The sequence below is a fragment of the Struthio camelus genome, chromosome 6 (genome assembly GCF_040807025.1).
Source record: "Struthio camelus isolate bStrCam1 chromosome 6, bStrCam1.hap1, whole genome shotgun sequence".
In the NCBI taxonomy this organism is placed as follows: domain Eukaryota; kingdom Metazoa; phylum Chordata; class Aves; order Struthioniformes; family Struthionidae; genus Struthio; species Struthio camelus.
This window is the reverse complement of record NC_090947.1, coordinates 22,600,196-22,622,444: the sequence shown is the minus strand read 5'-3', so window position 1 is coordinate 22,622,444 and position 22,249 is coordinate 22,600,196. Positions and strand designations below refer to the sequence as shown.

The 22,249-nt window shown below is 39.1% G+C and overlaps 1 protein-coding gene and 2 long non-coding RNA genes across 11 annotated transcripts in view; 1 reads left to right on the top strand and 2 right to left on the bottom strand.

Annotated features, from left to right (window-relative positions):
- ITGA6 (integrin subunit alpha 6) overlaps positions 1 to 16,295 on the top strand; it is a 65,996-nt gene extending 49,701 nt beyond the window's left edge. For 5 of the 7 annotated variants that reach the window (XM_068948579.1, XM_068948576.1, XM_068948574.1 and 2 more), the window contains 18 exons: positions 71 to 159; positions 959 to 1,086; positions 2,820 to 2,915; positions 3,456 to 3,517; positions 4,887 to 5,044; positions 5,912 to 6,067; positions 6,823 to 6,938; positions 7,067 to 7,256; positions 7,351 to 7,434; positions 7,638 to 7,717; positions 7,909 to 7,986; positions 8,118 to 8,220; positions 9,394 to 9,567; positions 10,554 to 10,652; positions 11,038 to 11,148; positions 11,232 to 11,330; positions 11,756 to 11,881; positions 14,192 to 16,295. In XM_068948579.1, the coding sequence (XP_068804680.1) occupies positions 71 to 159; positions 959 to 1,086; positions 2,820 to 2,915; positions 3,456 to 3,517; positions 4,887 to 5,044; positions 5,912 to 6,067; positions 6,823 to 6,938; positions 7,067 to 7,256; positions 7,351 to 7,434; positions 7,638 to 7,717; positions 7,909 to 7,986; positions 8,118 to 8,220; positions 9,394 to 9,567; positions 10,554 to 10,652; positions 11,038 to 11,148; positions 11,232 to 11,330; positions 11,756 to 11,881; positions 14,192 to 14,350 (2,108 nt within the window). In that variant the 3' untranslated portion in view covers positions 14,351 to 16,295. Of the gene's footprint in view, positions 1 to 70; positions 160 to 958; positions 1,087 to 2,819; positions 2,916 to 3,455; positions 3,518 to 4,886; positions 5,045 to 5,911; positions 6,068 to 6,822; positions 6,939 to 7,066; positions 7,257 to 7,350; positions 7,435 to 7,637; positions 7,718 to 7,908; positions 7,987 to 8,117; positions 8,221 to 9,393; positions 9,568 to 10,553; positions 10,653 to 11,037; positions 11,149 to 11,231; positions 11,331 to 11,755; positions 11,882 to 12,370; positions 12,501 to 14,191 lie in introns of all 7 variants that reach the window. The other 2 variants (XM_068948575.1, XM_068948578.1) reach the window with 1 other exon arrangement.
- On the bottom strand, positions 46 to 5,282 carry LOC104148523 (uncharacterized). The gene is made up of 3 exons (XR_695135.2): positions 5,177 to 5,282; positions 4,351 to 4,485; positions 46 to 2,303 (listed from the first exon to the last, which is right to left on the bottom strand). It is a non-coding gene; the product is annotated as an uncharacterized lncRNA (long non-coding RNA).
- LOC104148522 (uncharacterized) lies at positions 11,442 to 21,992 on the bottom strand. 3 transcript variants are annotated; one of them, XR_011141910.1, is made up of 5 exons: positions 21,927 to 21,992; positions 21,453 to 21,550; positions 20,827 to 20,874; positions 14,097 to 14,243; positions 11,786 to 11,920 (listed from the first exon to the last, which is right to left on the bottom strand). It is a non-coding gene; the product is annotated as an uncharacterized lncRNA (long non-coding RNA). The 3 variants fall into 3 exon arrangements; XR_011141909.1 differs by lacking the exons at positions 21,453 to 21,550; positions 21,927 to 21,992 and adding an exon at positions 21,605 to 21,916; XR_011141908.1 differs by lacking the exons at positions 20,827 to 20,874; positions 21,453 to 21,550 and having other exon boundaries at positions 11,442 to 11,920; positions 21,605 to 21,935.
- Positions 21,993 to 22,249: the final 257 nt, after the last annotated feature.

Genomic DNA, 22,249 nt, shown 5'->3' with positions numbered 1-22,249 from the left:
GCTTTATCATGATTGAAAGCTGCAAAAAAGACTGAGAATTATTTTAGATACCATAATTTATTTTCAACAGATATCGCAGTAGGTGCTCCATATGATGGTTTTGGCAAAGTATACATTTATCATGGATCCAAGAGTGGAATAAATACAAAACCAGCGCAGGTAATTAACCAACCTTTACTGTGTATAGTTAGTCTTGATAAAACTGTAGGTGTGAGAGGACTATCCCTTTTTGTTCTGTTACTGTTAAGTGGGGTAGTGGGTATGCAGAAAAGTTACAGGACCCGTCAGAAACTGCTGAGACTGTACTGCTCACCTCAGAGATGAGGAATTCTTGATGTTAATGTGCAGCCTTCTTTCTGAGGCAGTCCTTTGGTACCATTAATATGTTGAGAAGGAAAAAGGCATGTAGATGTGCAAGTTCTGTTTTTTTTGGAAAAAAAAAATTCTAGGATTTCTGAATTATTAGAATTGTAATTCTTTGCTCTTGATTCAGGTAGTATGGTCACATTAGTAGAGAATTTCTTCTTTGGAAATGCCTATACATAATATTTTATCTGCTTTTGAAGATAATCAATATCTTCACTTTCCTTTTTGCTGCTACTTCACTTTTTTTTTTTTTTTAATACAAATTGTTGAAGGTGTGTGTTTTTTTTTTTTTTTTTTTCCCTAGCGGACCACTCAATTTGCAAGGCAAGAAGGGAACTTAATTACACTTTCTAGAAGTTACACTTTCTATAATTGATTTTTTAAAATTACACTTTCTTTGCTATTGCATGGAAGAAAAGCAATTCATCTTGGCTCTTCAGTGTCATATGCCTGAACATAGAGATCCTACTTCCTCTGTGTGTGTGTCCTTTTTGGAGGGAGGCGGGGGGATAAAACAATCATGTTCACTTGTAAATATTTCATTTTTATAGCTTTTGAATGTCCTAATCCCATCGATCTGTTTGTTCCTTAGATTCTTGATGGTGAAAAAACAGGCACCAATTTCTTTGGTTATTCTATTGCTGGAAACATGGACCTGGATAAAAATTCCTACCCTGATATTGCTGTTGGTTCTCTTTCAGATTCTGTATCTGTGTTCAGGTATTATGTATAGGACTGTAACTAATTACACCAAGATGTTATTTTCATAGCTTTTTAAAAACAAACTGCTTGAAAATAACAAAAGAGCTGTTAGGCCTGGAAGAATATTTTTCTTTCCAGAGGTTAACAACTCTGGGAGAAAAACGCCTATAAATTGTTCTGATACCTAATCCTTTTCCTCTCACTGAGAAGCTACCTTACAATTAATATAGGGTAAGAGGGTGAAGGTGGACAGTTACTATGGAGTGCTGATGTGTGTAGTAAATCTGTACCCTAGTTTTGCCATGTGGTAACTTATTGGATGCCCACGTCCTTTGATGGAATTAAGGGTGATATTTAATTCTTTTCCCTTAAGAAAAGAGAAGTTAACTGATACATTTTCTAGAGCTTTTGTTTGTTGCTGTTACATAAATCTAATTGTGCTTTGTTGAAGATTAAGCGAGGCTGCTATTTCTAGCTGAGGATTCAACGGGGTCCATAAAAACAGCCATGAGAGAGCCCTGCAGACTCCTTGTGCATTTCTGTAGCACATGCCTTCACTAGGGATGAACCAAGATGAAGTCGTGGTCTTTTACCAATCTCTCTCTCCCCCCCCCCCCTTTTTTTCCCTGCTTAATGTACCATTAAGCTGAATCACTAGTAAAGAGCAGGAAAGAGAGGACTATTTCCTCATCAGCTGTGAATTCTGTACCAAGTTCAAGGCTTTGGTGGGTTGTTGCCAAGGCCAAAAGGAGCAGGAGGCAGAGGCTTCCCAAACAGGTTATTTGAGCTTCTGGGAATGCACACAGCTCCACCTTTCAGGCACAGTGAGCTTTCCTACTACTTTTTGATGATCCCTTCTCTAATATAAGTATCTGTGTATATAACTGGAATACCCTTAAATACACTGAAACAGCACCCAACAGAAGCAACTCATGTCGCTTGTGGAAGTGAGAACAAACTAGGTGGAATGGAAGTTGATTAGATTATTTAATGCTCTACTCAAAAGGAGCATTAGTTGCTTGCTGACAAGGACAAAAACCTCTGCAAAGAAGATGAGAATAAAAAGCTTTATGCTCCTGAACCGTAAAAGGGTGGTCCAGTAAAAGAAATCTGCTTAAAAAAAAAAAGGATGAGATGTCTTATTGGCCTGTTAGAACTCACTTTAAACAACCCTTAGATGCCTCCATGAGAGTAGGATCAGCTGCTTCTTTCATTCATATCAGCTGTTCTTGTTCCTGCCAAAAAGGAAAGGAAAAGAAAAGTTGTAACGCTAGATTATGGTTGAAGCTTACATGTAGAGGAGTCAGGAAAAGAAAACATTGTCTTCCATGGCCATCCAGACTTCTGACCTGAATGACTTGAGTATCTATAGTCTCCTCCTAGGGGCTGAATTACAATTGGCGTGGGTTTGAATTTCTTGGGTTCTATGTTTGTATAAAATGACAACCATAACATTATGTTAATATACCTGCTCCCCCATCGGGTATTTAATATGCACAATTATATAGTCATTTTTGTGACTTGCTTAGCTTTAAATTGCTCTGTTCTGCTTCTAACTGTTCTCAGAGCCAATCTCTGCATGTCTTTCTCTGCAACAACTGCAACTCTGAACATGCACCTGCCATGTCTTCGTGGCGAATTGCTTCCTTTGAAAAGAACAAAGGAATCGCGTGAATTATTTCATTAATTTTAACTGAAACTTTTCCTTCCTTTTTACCCCTTCTTTGCATTCTCCACCACCCCCCCCCAAGATCTCGGCCTGTTATAAGCATTATGAAAAGCATTACAGTACATCCTGACAGAATTGATCTAAAGAGAAAGAACTCTGAGGAACCTAGTGAAATACAGTAAGGTTTTTTTTTTTTTATTATCATTGTGTCAGAAGGCTTGCTGGTATTGAGCTGTGTTGTCAAAATTTGTTCAATAAATTCAATAAGTGCTGATGTTGTTATGAGGGGACATGAGTCATGCAGGTTAAACAAATATATCTGTGTTATCATTTTGACCTTTTAAATTTGCTGTGACTTCTGTGCTGAAGACATATCGTGGAGTATACTCTGTTCACAGTGTCCAATTTGAAAATGAACGTCACTGCCGCTTATGTGAACTTACTCTTTGGCCTGTTAAAATTTAACATTTAAAGTATCTTGACTTGAACAGCTTTCTCATGGGTAGAAAAGTAAAAGCAAATAAAATATTTTTTCTAATTGTAGATTAAATGTTGTTCCCTGCTTTGTAATTCAGTTTAGTAATCAGCAAATGACTGTTATAGCATGAATATCACAGTGTTAAGACTGATAACGTCATTCAGTGGACTATTAAAACTTTTCAGTCTGTTGGGCCATACCTTACTAAAGTTAACTTTAAGTTCTTGACGCTTTTTACAGGATGGATGTGAAAGCATGTTTTCAATACACTGCAAACCCTCGTGATTTAAATCCAAGAATAAGTAAGTTTTGAAGATAAATATTATTTTTATCTGCTTGTCAAATGCTTTTTTTTCTTTAGAGATTTTGGAAGAACAGCACTCAATTTAAATTACAGTGACTTCTCCAAAACTGTGATTGTCAAATTTAAAATGTGATTTAGTACTAAGGACAGTCAGCGCCCTCAGTATCATAGTATCTGTTTTTATAGAAAGGTATAGAATCATGTAAACAAAATTAGCGTGTTACTAATTTCTGTGGGTAAAAGACTGAAGAGAAGCTTTCTAGGTAACATAATTACCCATGAACAAATGGTTGCCAAAGAGACGGAGAACCATTATGCACTCTTCCAGGTCAGTGCTGCTTTAGAAAATAGTTTTAAATGCCCATTTCATATCTCATTAATAAGCATTATTTCCTTATGGGAGACTTACCCTATAAACTAGTGTTCTGTATTGATGGAAATAGCTTTATGGAAATTTGTGACTGAAATAAGAAATCTTTCTATTAATAGGAGCCTAGAAGGCTGTGCCATAAATGTATTTAAAAATGTACAGTATTAGTTTTTAATGTCAATGTTTTTTCTCTTAAGTTGTCAGGGTGCTGCTATTACTGCAGCTCAGAAAGCTTTGCAGGATTTTGAGAGATGAGAAGGGTTTTAAGCCGAAACCTGTCTCCTGGGTAGTTTGAATTTCTCAGTTACTTGCAAAACCCACAGGACGTACCTGAATAAGGACCTGGTCCTTCAACTGCTGTAGTACTTACAGCTTTCAGAAGTGGCTGAGGCGTGCTAGTCTGCACACTGTTGAGATGTAGTGTGTTTGGTACTGTTCCAGGCATTGTAACGTTTAATCACTTTGGTATTCAAAGATGCGCAGAGCTCAGCTCTATCGAAAGGTACCTCAGCAGACATAGCTGAAGAGCGCTGAACACGCTTTTGTTTTCAGTGTTAAAATCAGCAGTGTACTTGATGTCAAAATCCTGCTAGCTGCTTTAAGAAGGAATTGGGACAAAACAGAAATTTAAGGATATCTAGGTCAGAGTGTTTAAAAAGTTTTGCATCTTACCCCTCTACTGGCCCCTCAATAGCAATTACCTCCTCCAGCCAGCACTGAATACTGGCAAAGTAACACAATACTTTTGGAATAAAAGGAGGATTTCTTTTAGAAGCTCCCTCTGGATGCATGCATGAGGAATGTGGCCCTCAACTGGAGAGGGACAAAACTGACAGATGGAGAAGGTTTTGTAAATAACTGGAAATAGTTTGTAAAACTGAGCATTGGATGAAACAGTCTTCTGGAATAATGTTGTAAGATCGTACCTCCAGAATTTATTTATTGATATGGCAAAGGTTCCTCTATATAGTGACCTACTTTTTTTTTCTTCGTTTAGAGATCAGCTATACATTTGAAGCAGAAAATGAGAGGAGGCAATTAGGCCTGCCATCTAGAGTACGATTTAAAGACCATCTGTCTGACCAGTTTACTGCAAGTACAACCCTGAGGGAACAGAATTCAAAAGAGTGTGTATCAACGAAGCTTGTACTACAGGTAAGGCAGAGTGTTTTAACTTCATTTAGACACATTCGAATGCATGCTTTGCTTTCAACCTCACGGTACCTTTTTATATGTAACTGAAAAGTCACGTGCAATATAAAACAACCATAGTTAAATAAGTGGTACCTTGCTATTCCCTGCACGCGTGTTGCTTCCTCCTCTTGCCTTTCTTCTAAAGCATGAATAAAAGCTTCAGCTACTGCAGTGTGCCCTGAAGGTCAACAGAGCTGACCTAATTTAGAAGAACAGAGAGGGAATAAGCGCCAAAAATGGAGAGCTGTTGGAAGACAAGTAGTTGTTGTAGCATGACTGGCTAGTAGGGAAAGAGTTTTAACCCACAGGTTTTGGAGGGGATGAATGGGCAGGAAAAGAAAGCTTTGTACGTGCTTTCTGTCTTGGTTGCTATACGGTCCCTTAAAGGTGACGTTGCTCCAAAAGCCGATCAAATTCTCTATCAACGGCTCAGGGGTAATTACCCTCCAATGTTCCGCATGGCTGCAGGAAATTAAAAAGCTTGACCCTGAGGAATAGTGAGAAAGTGTGTCATTTTACTGTTGTAGTGCAAGTTTCACCTGCTTGAGTTACCATCTGTTGTTCTTAGTAGTTCTTACCTGTGAGAGAAATTAAACCAGGAAGCCAGGAGAAAAAAAAAAAAAAAAAAAAAGTAGTTCTGAGATCCTTGTGTTCTTGCATGTTTTTAGAAAATGCTGGATTTCTCTATAGTGAATAGTTTTAACATTGCAAAATGTATCAAGAGATCACTGCTTTTTACAAAGTGTGTATCAAAAGCTAGTCTTTGTTCGTTTTTCTTCTTCTTCTCTGCACTCTACACTAATTGTGCTATTTAAAATATTTTAACAGGAAAAAATTAAAGACAAGCTGCGCCCCATTCCTGTATCGGTTAGTGTGAAAATTGCTGGCTTGGAGTCTAGCTCACCATCCATAAAAAAAGAAAGAGCGCTTCCGGATCTTTTACCAATTCTAAACTCAGATGAATCTGAAACAGAGACCACAAAAGTAAGCTTTTCTTAGAGCATGTTTTCCGAGAAATAAGCACTTTACAAAGTTACTAAATTTTAGAGGGCATAGACAAGTAAATTATGACCAAAGGAAATAACTGGGGTGGCATTGGACTTATGACTACTGGTTTATATTTTGCTTTACAAAACGTTAGGAACTTGGTCCTGTATTTCTCTTGTAACAAAAGTGAGGATGGTTCTCCCCAGAGAGAACTGTTAGGGTTCTCCCCCAGACCCCAGTAAATTTAGGAGGAAACATGCTTTGGATTTAAATGAGAATCCATCATCTCCTGCTGTGATCACTTGTCCCACATTCCAGACTATTGCTCAGTCTAACTTTCATGTGATTGGGATGCTCTAACAGAGTGAGAGCTCTGCATCGGTGATGTAAAAGAGCGAGCACTGTGGGTAAAAGATCCCATTTCTTCAATCCACACTGAAGAATAAGACTTAAGGATGTTTTGCCTCATTTGAGGTGTACCTCTCCTTTCAGAAGGGCAAACCACCAAGTTTTATCTAACTTTGCCTTTTAGTCCCAGTCATGGTTTTCATTTACCAGCGACAAGGTCTATGCCTCACAAAGAAAAACTCTCTTGACTTCCCTAAGGCAAGAAGCAGAGTCAGGTTAAGATATTGTTTTACCAAAAAAGTCTCTCTGAGCTCCCTGTGGCTGCTTTATGCAGTGCACACCAGCAATCTTCTTTTACGTTAGTATCATATGGTATGTAATAAAAGTGCTTTGGTTTTATTTAGGTGGAGTTCTTAAAAGAAGGATGTGGAGAAGACAATGAATGTCACAGCAATCTAAAACTGCAGTACCGATTTTGTACTAGAGAAGGAAATGAAGACAGGTTTACCTATTTACCAATGTAAGTTTTGATTTGATGCCTTGCTAAAATTCAAGTTATTAAGTGCTGAAGAGGGCTTTCAGGAGAGCAAACTTTCTTATGCATTTGTATTCCTAATGCACAAAACCATGTATATTCTCTTTCTGCAGTGAAAATGACATGCCAGTGCTTGTTCTGAAAGATCAGAAAGATATTGCTCTGGAAATAACAGTGACAAATAATCCATCTGATGCAAAAAATCCACAAAAAGATGGTGAAGATGCATACGAAGCTAAACTAATTGCAACTTTTCCAGATAGTCTGACTTACTCTGCTTTCAGGGAGATGAGGGGTTATCCTGTAAGTATTTTTTCTTTTTTTTAAGAGAAAAGATATTCAAATTTTAAAATATTTCTAGCATGTTTTCACTTTTAAATATATTCCATTAATTCAGGAAAAACAGCTAACCTGTGGCGCTAACCAAAATGGTTCTCAAGCAGAGTGTGAACTTGGAAATCCTTTCAAGAGAAATTCCAATGTAAGTTGTGCCTATTTTACTCAAGTTACAAAATCTGATTCCCAGCTGCAGTCTTCCAAAGTTCCTGTGTGTCCTATCTGGAAATTTGATTTGGATCTGTCTTTGTTAACTTTTGAACATGGTGGTACATTTCTATAATATTGTGTGGAGTACTATGTTCTATACAATATTTACATACTGCATGGATGTTCCTTTTTGTTTAGGTCACCTTTTATCTGATCTTGAGTACCACTAAAGTTAACGTTGATACAACAGACTTGGACATTAATCTGAAGTTGGAAACGTAAGAATTTTTTTGGGGGGTGGGGTGGGGGGGGTGTACGTGCATGGGTGTACGTGTGCATGCCTGCAGAGTTTTCATAAATACTTCTAAATATCTTGAATTAATTTGTTTGGTTCATAAAGGCCATTTAACAGTCATGGGAAAACTGCTGATTTTGTAAAATAAACAGCATTGTTTCCTTTTCGTTGTAGAACAAGCACTCAAGTTAATTCGACTCCAATCATTGCTAGTGCTAAAGTGGTTATTGAACTGCTTTTATCACTCACTGGGTAAGTGCTGATAGCATACCAAATAAGTGTGTTGGGGGGGGGGGGGGGAGAGGCAGGGGGAAAAGCACCTTTACTGCAGCCTTTATTAAAATCTGATTATTCTCCTTCTCCCCCACCCTGCAACTGAACAGAGTTGCTAAGCCTTCTCAGGTATACTTTGGAGGTAACATCGTCGGTGAGAGTGCTATAAAATCTGAAGATAATATTGGAAGCCTCATAGAGTATGAATTCAGAGTGAGTAATTTAGATGAATGCCAAGAGCTGCTTTTAATCAAATGAATGATTTCTCTCTTTTATGTATATGGATACTTGGAAAAGTTGTTGGATTTACAGTCAGCTTTTCTTGTCCCAGAATCCTGTTTTTCTGTTCAGAACGTGCACTCTGCTTGCAGACTAGAGCTTCCTCAGGCCTTGAAATTTTTTGATCGTATTCTGAGAAGTGGCCTGTGGCTGGCTGTGCACGCTCTTTTTAGAACAGTTCATGCACAGTACAGCATATAAAACTCCATGCCGGTAGAGGGCAGAACTTAAACCCAAAATTCTAAGTGTGGCATGCCCAGATACTAGCTCATGCACACAGATGGCGAGTATGGATGCTTACGCGTGCAGGATTCACCATGCACGAGAGGATACTACACAGGAGCCGTTTGGAACGTGTGGGTCCAGTTCATCCATTTGGCCTTTAGCCTAATTAATAAATCAAGGACTGTGGAGAAGGCTAAGGGAAGTGATTCTGGTTCTGTGAAAACTATGTTTAGCAGTAAAAGACTTATTTTCCCACATCACTAATACAAGCACCACTGTATTTGTGCTTAGTAGTTTGTCAGGATTATTCTGTTAAAATCTGTCTCTCTCAAATCCTTTACTTCCTTCTGTACCTCCTTATTTACCGAGTGTAGTAATGTGGAAACAGTTAGAATATCTGTTTTAGAACTTGCTCTCATAAACAGTAATGCTAAGAAAGCAAAACCAGGTTGGGAAACAATTCCCAAACTACTGGAGTACTTGAGAAAGTATACTTTCTATGTCAGAGTTTCTATTAAGGTTGAAATTCTCATCAGTTACGCAATGGAATCAATGGAATGATTTGTTAACTCGGAAGAGTTGCTCTTGTTGTTTCCTATGAAGATAGGATTCTAAAAATCAATGGCTTATCATACTTGTTATGGAATGTTAATCTTTACATGTTTAAGTGCTGTATCTTAATTGCTATCCAGCTGTGCTAGTTTTAGCGTATGGTTTGTCTTCATGCTGTATCTAGACAGTCTTTCAGCAGCTTTTAAATTTCCTGTTAGCCAAATGCTTAAAACTTGCTGAAGTCAAGAACCTTTTTTTTTTTTTTTTTTTTTTTTAAAGAAAATCCCTTTAAATCAGATTTCACAGTTTAAAGAATGTTTGTTTCAACAGGTAACTAACTTGGGCAGGCCACTTAAAACATTTGGCACAGCTTCTCTGGACATCCAGTGGCCAAAAGAAATTAGTAATGGCAAATGGCTGCTTTATTTGATGAAAATAGATTCCAAAGGCTTGGAAAAAGTCTCCTGTCAACCCCAGAATGAAATTAATTATTTGCGTGTTACGGTATGTTACCCGGTCTTCTCCTGTTGATGAATTGGTACAACGTTAAAGCATCACAGCATGCAATACTAGGGCTTAAGTGCTTCTCTCCAGAATGAATTTTTTGTCTTAAGCAGCTCACAGGCACAACACATAAACAATGTGTCAAGGTTTAAGCTTACTAGGAGACTGCATAATGGCTAACAATGTAAGCTATAGGATAGTATCTATCTCATGTTGATTTTACCTGCGATGGGCAGGTGAACGCTGTTGTCACATGCTGCACAGGATGAGATTGCTGCTTGCTTTAATGCATTCCAGCAACGTTATTGAAATCTGTTTGTTCTTACATAAAAAAGGGGAAGCAACAGTAAACGCTTCCCAGTTCTAGGGGAATTCCGTAGACTTTTTTGATGGAAATAGGGCTTGTACTTAAATGTATTCATTTACAACAAATATGATAAAAAAGTTTCTTAAACGAGACTTTCATAGCTCTTCATTGTGTCTACTTGGCAAAATTTTTTTCTAAACCCTGAGCCCTCGTTTTCATACTTGCAATCCAGTTACTTTCAACAGACATAATACACATAATTGACGTAACTAAAAGCATTTCTTGTGGAAAAGGAATTAACAAGTTTTATTCCAAAGTGTTTACATAAAATGTCAACGTGATCTGGGAAAACTTGTAATTTTAATAAACAATGAAAATTGCATGCACAAGAACTAAAAATCCCTCCACCTGTTAAAAAGACAAGAGAATAGTCAGAGGATCTGTTCTTTAGTTAATCTCAAATTCTAGTGATTGTCCTGACTCTGCTACTAGCAATAAAGGTAGATAAGTAGGGATATACAGTGATGTCACTCGTGTGCCAATTTTGGAGCAAGAAAGCAGACTAACTGAACTCTTCTTTCGTTTCTCTGCTTCTGTGGGGGGGGGGGGGCCAGAATTAAGAAATACTTGTGCTATACCACTAAAAAAAGTTTTTACTTTTTTTTTGTTTGTTTTAAAGGAATCCCATAACTCAAGGAAGAAACGTGAGGTTGCAGAGAAGCAGATTATAGACAGCAAAACATTTTCTTTATTCTCAGAAAGAAAATACAAGACTTTGGTAAGCATATCACACCAACTACAGTTCTTTCAAGTATTTCTCCCTTCACTCCTAATAGGAGTTTTCTGAGCTTTGGAGGGTGAAAGAAGATATCTTTCTTTGCTTTGTTTCCATCTTAATTTTCAAATATTGGTGTTTTTAGGACTTGGTTCATTTATATTATCTTCTGATGAGAGAAGAATAGAAAAGAATTTCTGTATAGTTACCTACATTAAACCAAAGTATCATCATCATATTTTCCCATTGCTTTCAGTCCAAGCAAATTTGCTTCTTGTACATAAAGATGCATGTCATCCAATGCCTTAAGCAACCTTAAATCCTAGGGTTTTTGTAGTCAAGTTGTAAGGATGTGATTTTATTTACATGTAGAAATCTGTAATTGCAGGACTGCAATACGAATGCACGCTGCGTGGACATAAGATGCCCCCTGAATGGTTTGGACAGCAAGGCATCTGTTGTGCTGCGTTCCAGACTGTGGAACAGTACTTTCTTAGAAGTAAGCTTGCTTACCTACCATTTTTGAGAGATCGTAGTTCTTTCCTGTTCTGTGTCTAATGCCCATACTTTATTTTGAAACAGGAATACTCCAAAATGAACTATCTAGACATTCTTGTTAGGGCTTCAATCAGCGTTCCTGCTGCAGCTAAGAATGTTAAACTCACAAATGAAGTTGCTCAGGTAGGCTCAACATTTAACACGAACCATGTGTGATTATGGTGATTATGTTTCCAACTTACCTGAAAAGACTGGAGAAAATAAAACACTTGAAATCAAAAGGAGCTATAGGTTAAATTTTTAACTGAATTTTAATTATTGATCCTTTACACGTTTAATCAGGTTGGAAGAATTAACTGTCCTACTGAAATGATTAGTCTTTCCTGGAGCAGGTCCCCTATGCCTAGAAAGCCAGATATAAGAATAGCATTTGAGATCAGTAGGAAACCTTTTTTTTTTTTTTTTCAAAAGCATTTTTGTAGATGAGAGAGAGAAGACATCTTGTCAGAAAAGAGATGTGACCATGTAAGTTGCAGTTTTGGATCAGATAGACATAGATGCTTTTGAAATGCTCTTTGCATCATCTTCACATGTTTTCTTTTCTTTAGGTGCGTGTTACTGTCTTTCCTGCAAAAACGGTAGCACTTTATACAGGGGTGCCTTGGTGGATCATCTTAGTAGCAATTCTTGCTGGAATACTAATGCTTGCACTGTTGGTATTCTTATTGTGGAAGGTAAGCTTTTATTCATCTGGTCATTTCACATGTCTTGGTCTACAAATGACAAGATAAACTAATTAACCAAACGATCAAGCATTTGCACTTGAGACCTGAAACAAGAAGCAAAATTGTGCAAACTGTATCTTATCTTTTTCAATTTTGCAACATTTGGGATGAAAATGGTCACATGGAAACACCTGTTACCCTTTGTATCATGAAATTTCTCTGTTTCCACATTTTCAACAGGAAAGGTTTTGAGTTCTAGGCAAAACTTAGAGACAAGTTTTCAGAAACTGTAGTTACTTTGATAGAGATACAGCTACTTGGGGCTTCTGTGGCTTCTGCAGTTAGATGTAAAGCTGTTTTTTGTGTTCTGAACTATCTATGGATGATTATCTTTTGAAGTTAGTTTGTCATCACATAAAAAACACCATAAAGTTAGTTTTAACAGGTTTGACTTTTTCCAGTCCACAAAAATTGACTAAATACCTTGCTTCCTTGTAGTGTGGTTTCTTCAAGAGAAATAAGAAAGATCATTATGATGCCACATATCACAAGGCTGAGATCCATGCTCAGCCATCTGATAAAGAGAGGCTTACTTCTGATGCGTAGTATTGATCTACTTCTGTAATTGGTAATCGGTCAATATTTTTTAATTTTTAGCTGTGGCACATGCTGTGGTTGCGGTGGCTAACTATGAGCTTTTGCTGCATATATTAACTGCTGGATTTCAAACTATCAGCACTTGCTTACTCATTCTGTTGACAGATTTTCAGCTTTTGGTGCACGTGAACACACACAGATGTTTACCTTGGTCTAAAAAGCTTTTCGCTTATTTCTTTAAAAAAACATCTTGATCTATTGCAATGGTTTTTACTTTTCTTTTTTCCTCCACATTGATGTTTTAACAGTACAAGTTACTTGTTAAACTGATCAACCCTGCGTAGAGTTAAGATAAAGTTAAGACTACACGGAAGATGGATAAACTTGCTTTATTAACCTTTAGTGCACGCTAAAAAGTACACGTTACTCATAAATTTTCATTATGAAAACTGTTTTTAATTAATGGCTGTGGAAACATCTTTTTTCCTTCAGTTCTAAGGTATACTTTTCTGGACACATACCTTTTTCTGCTGAAGCTACTAGATGCATGATGATTTATGCTTCTAGCAATCTTTACACAAAATTAAAGACAATAAGTGCATGTATACTAATTAGTGATGCTTGGGATGAGGGGGTGGGGTGAAATTCAGAACAAAAATCTGTCAATATAGTGCATAATGAAATGGTGGAGATAGCTAAAGACTTGGTCTTTGCCTCTACTTTTCTTTTTTTTTAAATTCAGTTCTATGCAAGTGTTAATAGATTTGTGTAAAAACAACCCCTCTCCCCACTGAAAATCACCATTCTAAATATATGAACAAAACCTTGACAGTTTTAATTTTGTATGCTAGCAATATCTAAGGACAGGTGTCTGTCCTGCACTTAATCTTGACTTCAGAGACCGTAATCATGCAAAGTTGAGTGTCTGCTTTGGCCACAATGCTGCAAAGATGATGACTGGTTGCATCAGAACTCCATTTTATTTTGAAAAATAATTTCAGTCCATTCTTAAATAAGTAAAATCAGTTTTTAGGTTGGCTTTGAATAATTAAAAAAAAAAACTGCAGGGCACAAATAAGCTGAACTAGACTTCATCTAGGGAGACTTGTGTCATCATGGTACATTACAAAACTTCACAGTTATGCCTGTTTTTCATTGCACAGCAAACTAAGCAAGACTTATGTTCTAAAACGGCTCATGCATAGTTAAGCAGAGATGACTATAGTTGCAACGGTGCTTTGGAAAGCATGGCCCTCACGTAACTTTTCTTGAAGGCAATCTTTCCATAGGTTTTAAAAGAGAAATCATGTCACCCTACAGGAGGATACTGAAGTACACACCTACCTTTAATTCAGGAGAGAACACTTCAGGAAAGCGTGCATCTTCTCTGTGCAGCATTAAATTATCTCACTATAGATGAACAAATATCTTTTTAAGACGACTTACAAAGACTTGTAAAACAAATTTAGAAAGTTACTGGAAGGAATTTGTTTAAGATCTCAGACTACTGAAGTGTTGGACTATGCTATTTGTCTGCAGCTGCTTGCTGTTTTAGACACTGTCACATATTTCATAGCTAAGCACGTTACGTTTTTGGCCAAGATTGTTTTCTTTTCAATTCTCTTACCTGTATATCTGTGCAAAGGAAAAATGTACTGCCTCTGTAAGTAATACTTTGGCAGCAACTTAAACCTAAACTGTTCTTTTTCTACTCTGCCCCAGTGTGGGTTCTTCCAGCGTTCTAGGTACGATGACAGTGTCCCCCGATATCATGCTGTAAGAATTCGAAAAGAAGAGCGACAGATCAAAGATGGGAAATGCAAAGATCTTGAGACAAAACAGTGGATCACGAAATGGAATGAGAATGAAAGTTATTCTTAAGGAAAAGTCGTCCCCCCCCCCCGTCCCCCCCCAAAGTTCAGCTAAAGGTTCATGTTTTCCTTAATGGAATACTGGTGGAGTTGGACCTGTGTACACTATGGACATTCACTGTTTGATTGTAGATACTACTACTTACATTGAGGCTTTTGTTTGCACAGCTAAAATTGCTTCAACAGACTTTATTTGCATTATTTAATTTCCAGACTGCCTCTTTTTCCCTTCAAATCTAACTCACACTTTAGACGATGCTGTATTGATTTGGGTCTTTTCTGCAATGTGTACATCTGCCATGGCAGACTTTTTCCTATGATCTTTACATTCCTGGTGTGTAAGGAATGCGTAGTTAAGGTCACAATAGGTTCTCCATCCTTCCTTCAGTGCACACAGTGGCCTTGACACACTTTGTTCAGGTGAAATCTGAAGACCTGCAAATCTACTTTAGTCATAAGCTTTGCCTGCTACAGTAGTTAGGGCTTAACAACAAGCATCATCTTAAATTACATGTGCAATAGGTGATGTTGCTCAGTTTCTAAGATCAGATTGTGTGAATCTTGCTCACACCAAATATACACAGGTTTTTTTTAAAGAGAGGCTTAAATATTAGATGTACTTTTTGTATATATATATTTTAGTCATTTTTGTATTTATTTTTGTTATAAATCATTGTCTTTGACTAACCATTAGGCCAAAGACTTAACTGAACCTTCAAACCCACTGTGTTTATGAACTTCGGATTACAAGACCTGAAGCTTTCACAGCATTTTAATAAATCACTACAGGTGCCAATGCTTTCTAAAAATGTAAGTATTTATTCCAGTGATGTATGTGGGGGCTTTTTTCCTGATACATATTTTATGTAATAGGAATCACCAGGTCTTGTAATGTGATTTGTATATTACTTCAGAATATGTAACGATTTGGACAGCAAGCAGAAGTATGGTTTTAAATACAGTTTTATACTTGTTGCAAGAGAAGTGACAGGTTCTCTGGAAACAACTTTCCAGCTTCATGAGAATTTCCTGTTTAGAGAAAAGTGTTGACTACTGCATCTGTTAGATAGCACTTGAAGGAGGCTATAAAGGCCTAACTTACCTTAATTATGGGGATCTGAGCCGATCCACTTTGAGACTACTGAATTGTCTTGAATACCTGAATGTTGATAAGAGTAGAGCCACAACGTTGTGCTTTTCAGTAATCTAGTTATTGTAACATAAGTGATTTAAATGCATAACTATTTAAAGAGTTTACCTTTTTTTACCCATGTTCTAAAGTGTTGGTACTATTTAAGAATTAAAATTTAGCTCACAATTGTTTATTTCATGTAAAACAAAATTCTACTCAAAGATGCATGTTAATTGCTAGTAATCTGTACTATGCAAAAACCTCTTTATACTTTTTCCCCTCCTAGGGGAAAAACCTGCTAAAAGGGCAGTTGTCAGGCGTCTCATTTGTATTACTAACTCTATAAACATACCTTTTTAGAAGTTGTGGTCCACCTTAAACGTTATTATAGAAAGTACGTTCATTTAATAGACTCCTCTTCCTCCTGCTAAATAATCTCAGTATGTTGTGACCCTGATTTTATGAACCCTTACACACATATATAGCTGTTATCCAGTTTCTGACCTTTTAAAAATTCTAGCTTACTTGCTGAAAGGCTCATCTGTGTAAGAAGCCAGGCTAATATGGTGCTAAGAAGCTTGACAAACTACTGCAGGCTTTGATTTAAAAGCAATGTCTTTCCCCATCCTGCCCCCCTCAATTGTGGCACTGCTGTAAGAACATGAATGTTGAACTGAAAGTTTTTGAAAATAAGTCATGTCACTGGTATACTTTTGTCTCAAACAGTTTTTATACTAGCTAGCAATGCAACATCATTCCAATATTAGAAATTACCTGTGGATATTTGTATAGAAGTGTGAAATAAAAATTTTTTTAATTAAAACTGTTTTTGGTAATGGTGATTTCTTCTTAATTTCATGACTTACTCTCAGCTCAGCTCACTAGTTTATTAGAAGAGCAAGCTGCAAGCTTTAAGGAAGGGAAACTATTAAGGTGTTAGCTTTTAAAAAAAAAAAAAAAAAAAAGTCTCAATCTAAATATGGCCGTAACTCTGACCTCACCTATGCAAGGAGGTGGCCACAAGAGCTGCAGCTGATACTGCACAATCTCTCCCATGTGCAGGCTGGCTCCTGCCTGCTGTGCTTTCCAGCATTGACAGCAGCCTGGTGGCCAGGCAGCCCTTCCAACAGCACAGTTCTATGCTTGAGTTCCTCATGGGAGAGCTGCCCTCTGTTCTCACTTCGCTTTTGTGCTGCCCAGGTGTAAAGGCACTTGAGACGGGCTACCACACTGCAACTTCAGTGCGCGCAGTCTTCTGTAAGCTACCTTGCCATATGGGTGGTGTTGGTAAGTGGGTGAGGCACAAGAGTGTTTCCCAAAAATCAGTCAAGGACTTTACCCACCTTTCTGTACCTATCAGTGGAAGCACGATACTGACTGTTACTTACGAAGACATAGAATACAGATTCAACTCAAAAAGAAAAAAAAAAGAAAAAAGAAAGGGAAAAGATGCAGCAAACAAGGATTAGTGGGTATTTTTTTTTCCTAAATCTCTCTTTTTAAGATGTTAATCCTTACAGGATTTCACTTTCCTCTGCTGAAAGGAAAGATGCAGCAAGTACTGAAGATAAGGGTTAAGAGGATACATGCTAGGCAAAGGGAGTGACAGATAAGGAGGCCAGTGTTTATTACAGCTGAGAAATTACCAGGAGTATAACCAGCAGCTGCTGCTAGGTCTCCTGGAGCACGTAAAAGGTGTGGAAAGCAACCTTCTTCTATTAATTAAATTCTTTAATTAGTCTCATTGACATGGTTATAACGGACACAAGCATTTATCCACAGAAAGACAAAAATAGGGACTGAGCGAGCAGGGAAGTACCCTCCCATGAAACACAGGATCATGGCTGTCAAAACAGGCCTTGACAGCACTGTATCACTAGAATCTAGTGTAGGGCCTGGCTTCTGTTCAACAGCACAGATAAGTTACCTATAAGGTATAAACAAGTTTTTTTCCTATGACACTACACAGCCTCAGTTACCACTCTGTGTATAGTTTAAGGCACGCTAATAGATTACTAGTAAAATGGAGTATGTGTTTGACTGTCACAGGTGCCAGATCTTATGAGAAAAGCTTCCAATATAAGGGTCCATGATGGTGTAATTTCAAGAACCACCTGCGGGAAGGGAGGCAGAGAAGGAACAGGGTGTGCTGAAGCAAACAGCAGGGAACATAGCACATAAGTAGCACAGAAAAGATTTTTTTTGATGAAGGCACTAAAACTCAAATCTATTTGCAGCACGCTGAGCTGCAATGCTGGCTGCCACTGCAGCACATTATCCTAACTAAAAATCAGACTACACAGAGGACAAGAAACCTGCTTACATGCAGCAGGGGAGGCTTGCGGGGGTGGGGGGGGGAAGGCACAAGAAAGTATTAGCAATCAGTTTGCAAAAAACGCATGAGAACAAATTGCAATTAAAAAAGAAACTGAAGTAGCATGTCGAGGCAGCTCACCAGCACGGACATGCTTCTGCTGGTTTTCCAGACAAGCCCACCTGTGTGTGGAAACAAGAATCCAAGCAGTGTATTTCCCTCCTGTGGCTTTGTAAGCAGTTACATCAGTCCCATCCCCATCCTTGGGACTTGAGTATTTGGCCCCTCAAGCTCTGGATTCATAATTAAAATTATGTCTTTTATGACTTCATAAACCTTACTGCTTTGCTAGGCATGGACTACAAGAGAGGACTGATGGCTCAGTGCAGTCCTTGCAGCCTTCTTTCCCAAGCAACGTCCTTGGGGGCTTTCCAGCAAGCCTTCTTTTTCCAGTCTTGGGGGGGGGGGGAGAAGGGGGGGCTGTAGTAGCGCTCTATAGCAGCTCTGTTTGTACTAGGGCACTTCATCGGGACATCAGACTCACAGAACCGAGATCCCTTGGAGCTCATCCGTCCTCCCCACTGAGACCAAGATGACTAGCACTCTATATCAATGGTAAGGGGTGTATGTGTTGTGTTCTGTTACAGCTTTTAAAGGGTTTGACTTTTTTTTTTTTTTTCCCCCCAAAGGTTTCGGGTATCTTTCCTGTCTCTGGGTAAGCAGCTGCGAAAGTCAAATATTCCTGCCAAGAATGTGTGAAATACTGCTACTGCTGAGCTGACTAAAAGAAATGTTTGTGGGATATTGTAAAGCAGTATAAGAGTCCTTGGTTTCTTGAAGCAGAGGGAACCAACAAGTATGTTTGTTACAGAGCTGAGCAATCTATGATTGCCAGCAGCTTGCAAGATATTCTGCGACTGATTCCCGTTAATCAAGGAGAAACAACATAAAAATAACCCTCCTGGAACAGACTACAGATCCGGCTAAACCAGCACCTCACCTTTGACAACGGCTAACAGTGAAGTGGCATGATATAGCATGATACTTTGCTCTTCCTGTTTCCACAGAAAAGTTTAATTCTCTGAGCACTAATTATGTGCTGTATTTTTTTCTCATGAAAGAAAAAGCTATCCATAACAATCAATCATAATTTATCCAACTTGTGATCTTGTCTCATATGAATTTGTAGAGGGCAAAAATTCACAAACTCCATAGTTTAATTACACGCTGGATTAAAATAAATAAGCACATCTATATGTTCTAGCTTCTAGTCCTTGAACATAATTTAATCACAACTCATACAGAAGCCGTTTCATGGTTTTGATCAACTCTGCTGCCATTTTATATCTTATTTCTACTCTGAGAGAGAGAGAGATTAAACCCACATCAAACCAATGCCACCCTAGGAAAAATCTGTAAGAGAGCAAAAGCAGCTAAACTAATCAATAAAAATGTAGGAACCATGACAAGCCCTAGCGTGGAGTAAGTATACAAGTTCAAATGAAACAAGGTTGGACAGACCAGTTTAGGGTGCAAGCACATAAACTGTTGGAAGAAAAAGAGAAGACAGAGATATTCTATGGATATCTGTGCAAGGAGACTTAAATTTTGTCTCTATGATAGAGCTATTCGGAAAAGAAGAAAATAAACAAAACTAAACAAAAAAAAACAAAGCAAGCATCAGTACATGCAGCAACCAAGAATGGAGACTTCCATTAACAGGATATTTATGGTATGATCTTAATAAACCAAGAATGCTTTCTATGGAACACCCTGCAAGAATGCTATGCTTTCAATTATCTTATTAAACTTTAATTGCCACTCTAAATTTTAAAATGAAATGAAATGAAGAAAAAAAAAAGCTTAGGTTAAAATTAAAAGTTATATTTTCTATTATCTTAAAGCCTGATTTGTTCTACCCCATTTGAATGGCAGATCTAGATGTATTATAATTTCAGGAACACCAACAGGCAAGAAGAGTGTCACAAGTTACCCGTGACATAATGCTAGTCAATAGACAAATGACAAGTGACAAAAATAATAAATTTACCCTTTTTGTGTTGCGTAAGAGTTTACAGAAATTGACACACCACAACTCTAGTTAGTGCCATACCACAGGACTTGGATCAGATCAAACTCCCAGAAAATCATGAATGAGAAACAGTTTAAAAGAGAGCAAATTCAATACGGGCCTCCTCCAATATTTTAAAAGTATATGTTTTATGGGGATCAGTATCTGGATCAGTAGTTTAAACATGACTCAGAAAAAACCTTTAGGTAAACAGAGATGGTTTGTTCTGCTCTGAACACAGCTTTTAAAGAACTATTCTTTATCCACAGGTCATTATCCACAATTACTTCTGTCACTGCTGATTCTACACGATTTTCGCTGACAAAAGTGCTCACTGTTTACACTATCAAGAATGGTTTCTAGTCCACAGCATTAAATGATTCATTTAGCTTCTGACAGTTTGCCTCATCTTTTCAACAGAGACTGATGACCAACGATACGTACAAGCAATAGCCCAGCTTTTAAGGCATGCCTGTCCAAATTGAAAGAAACATCAGGCATCAAGACAGTAGTAACATGAAAGCATAAAAGATGGAAAACAACCCAGAACCATCATAAATTGGCAGCACTACCCAACTTACCGCCTGGAGGCGCTGCTTTGAACTACCACTGGCTCACCATTGAGAATATATGTACTTATAAGCATAAAATGGTTATAAAACAAACCAGGTCTTATAAAATGGTTCTAAAGCAAAGCAGATCGTAAGCAAAGTAGGAGGTCCAAACAGCTACAAACTCAAGGAGAAGTGTGAGCTGCCATTTGGTGCTTCTAAGGGTGGCCTACAAGCAACATTAGGGCAAAAGAAGTCAGTAACCCATTTATTTGGGGAGACAGAAAAGTAGTTGTTAGTTCAGGCCAGCAGCCCCTGGCCAGAAAACAACAAGCCATTCATTTTTCTGCACAAGATGGAGGCACGTTACAAAGCCTTCTGCGTTTCAACGCAAAACAGAAAAAATTTAATTCATTACGATATTTTCACATCTCTGACAGGAAGCCCCAAGCAATCCAGCAAAGCACTGAAAAAAATAAACAGAAATAGTAAAATGATTCTTACTCTAGTGCAGGCCGTCAGATATTCATCCCTACTCTCAGGTCAGGGACAAGTCACAGGTACAAAACCCGTTTAACAGAGAACAAACAATACTTAAGAGTTTATGTCATTTGATAAATTTATGGGGCAAATATAAATACCCATAATAAAAGAAGTTAAATGATAAAGGACCTGATTCACTGCTGTACTGTATACACTGTACTGTACTGTATACTGTACTGTATACAGTACAGCAGTCAATTTAACAGGAATCACTTTTAACAGCATTTTGTGTTATTGTTCTGGATATTTTTACTTGACCATAATAAAGTAAATACCACTCATATATTGCATTAGTTTTGTAATAGCCACATTTGGCATACTGTTTTAGTGTTACAGCATATGACCAATTTTTTTAAAGCAATAATAACATGTATTCCAGTCATTACTGTCTGTTCAGGATCGTATCTGTAAATACGACCCTCCCCCCCATTTTTCTCCACACTTTTTGGTTCTGTTTTGCCTGGCAACTAAAATAAACGTGACCCCCCGCGCTATTCTCACCTGCGCATGAGAACGACACGTAACGCCGGAACGGCTGCGAGAGGCCAGAGTGACCGCAGAGCCAACGTGACACAGCGGCTAAGCACGCGCCAGTTGTGCTATTAAGAAAACGTTAAGAAAAAGGGTGTGAAAGGACAGTTTAAACTCCTTACGTGGTACTTCGGCTTCCCCTCAGGCTGGCAGGAATTCTGTCAGCGGCACGAAGTAAGGCAGGGTGTTTGTGTGCTGCTGTTAACTCCTCTTTTACTTCCACAAGCAATTAACGTCCTGAACAGAGAGGCTCCGTCAGGGCCTGAGGCGTTCCCGCTGCCCCCTCACCAAGGCGCCGGGGCCGCCCCGCGGCACAGCAGGACGGCTCCGCCTAACGCCCCGGCGCACGGCAGCTCGCCGGCCCCCCCCAAGGCCGAGCACCTCCGCGCGGGCAGCAGGCGCCTTCCCGCCTCACCACGAAGCGGCCACCCCCCCGCCGCCTACCCCCTGCGCGCTCCCCGCCCCCCGCAACGGCCGCCGCCCCGCGCGCCGCCTCCCCCTGCGCGCTCCCCGCCCCCCGCAACGGCCGCCGCCCCGCGCGCCGCCTCCCCCTGCGCGCTCCCCGCCCCCCGCAACGGCCGCCGCCCCGCGCGCCGCCTCCCCCTGCGCGCTCCCCGCCCCGCGCAACGGCCGCCGCCCCGCGCGCCGCCTGAGCCGGGCAGCGCGCACGCGGCAGCCGCGGCCGGTGGCGCCCGGGCTGCCCTGGCTGGCTGTCCCGCCGCGGCGGCCTCCGGGCGGGGGGCGCGAGTCGCCGCCCACAGCTAACC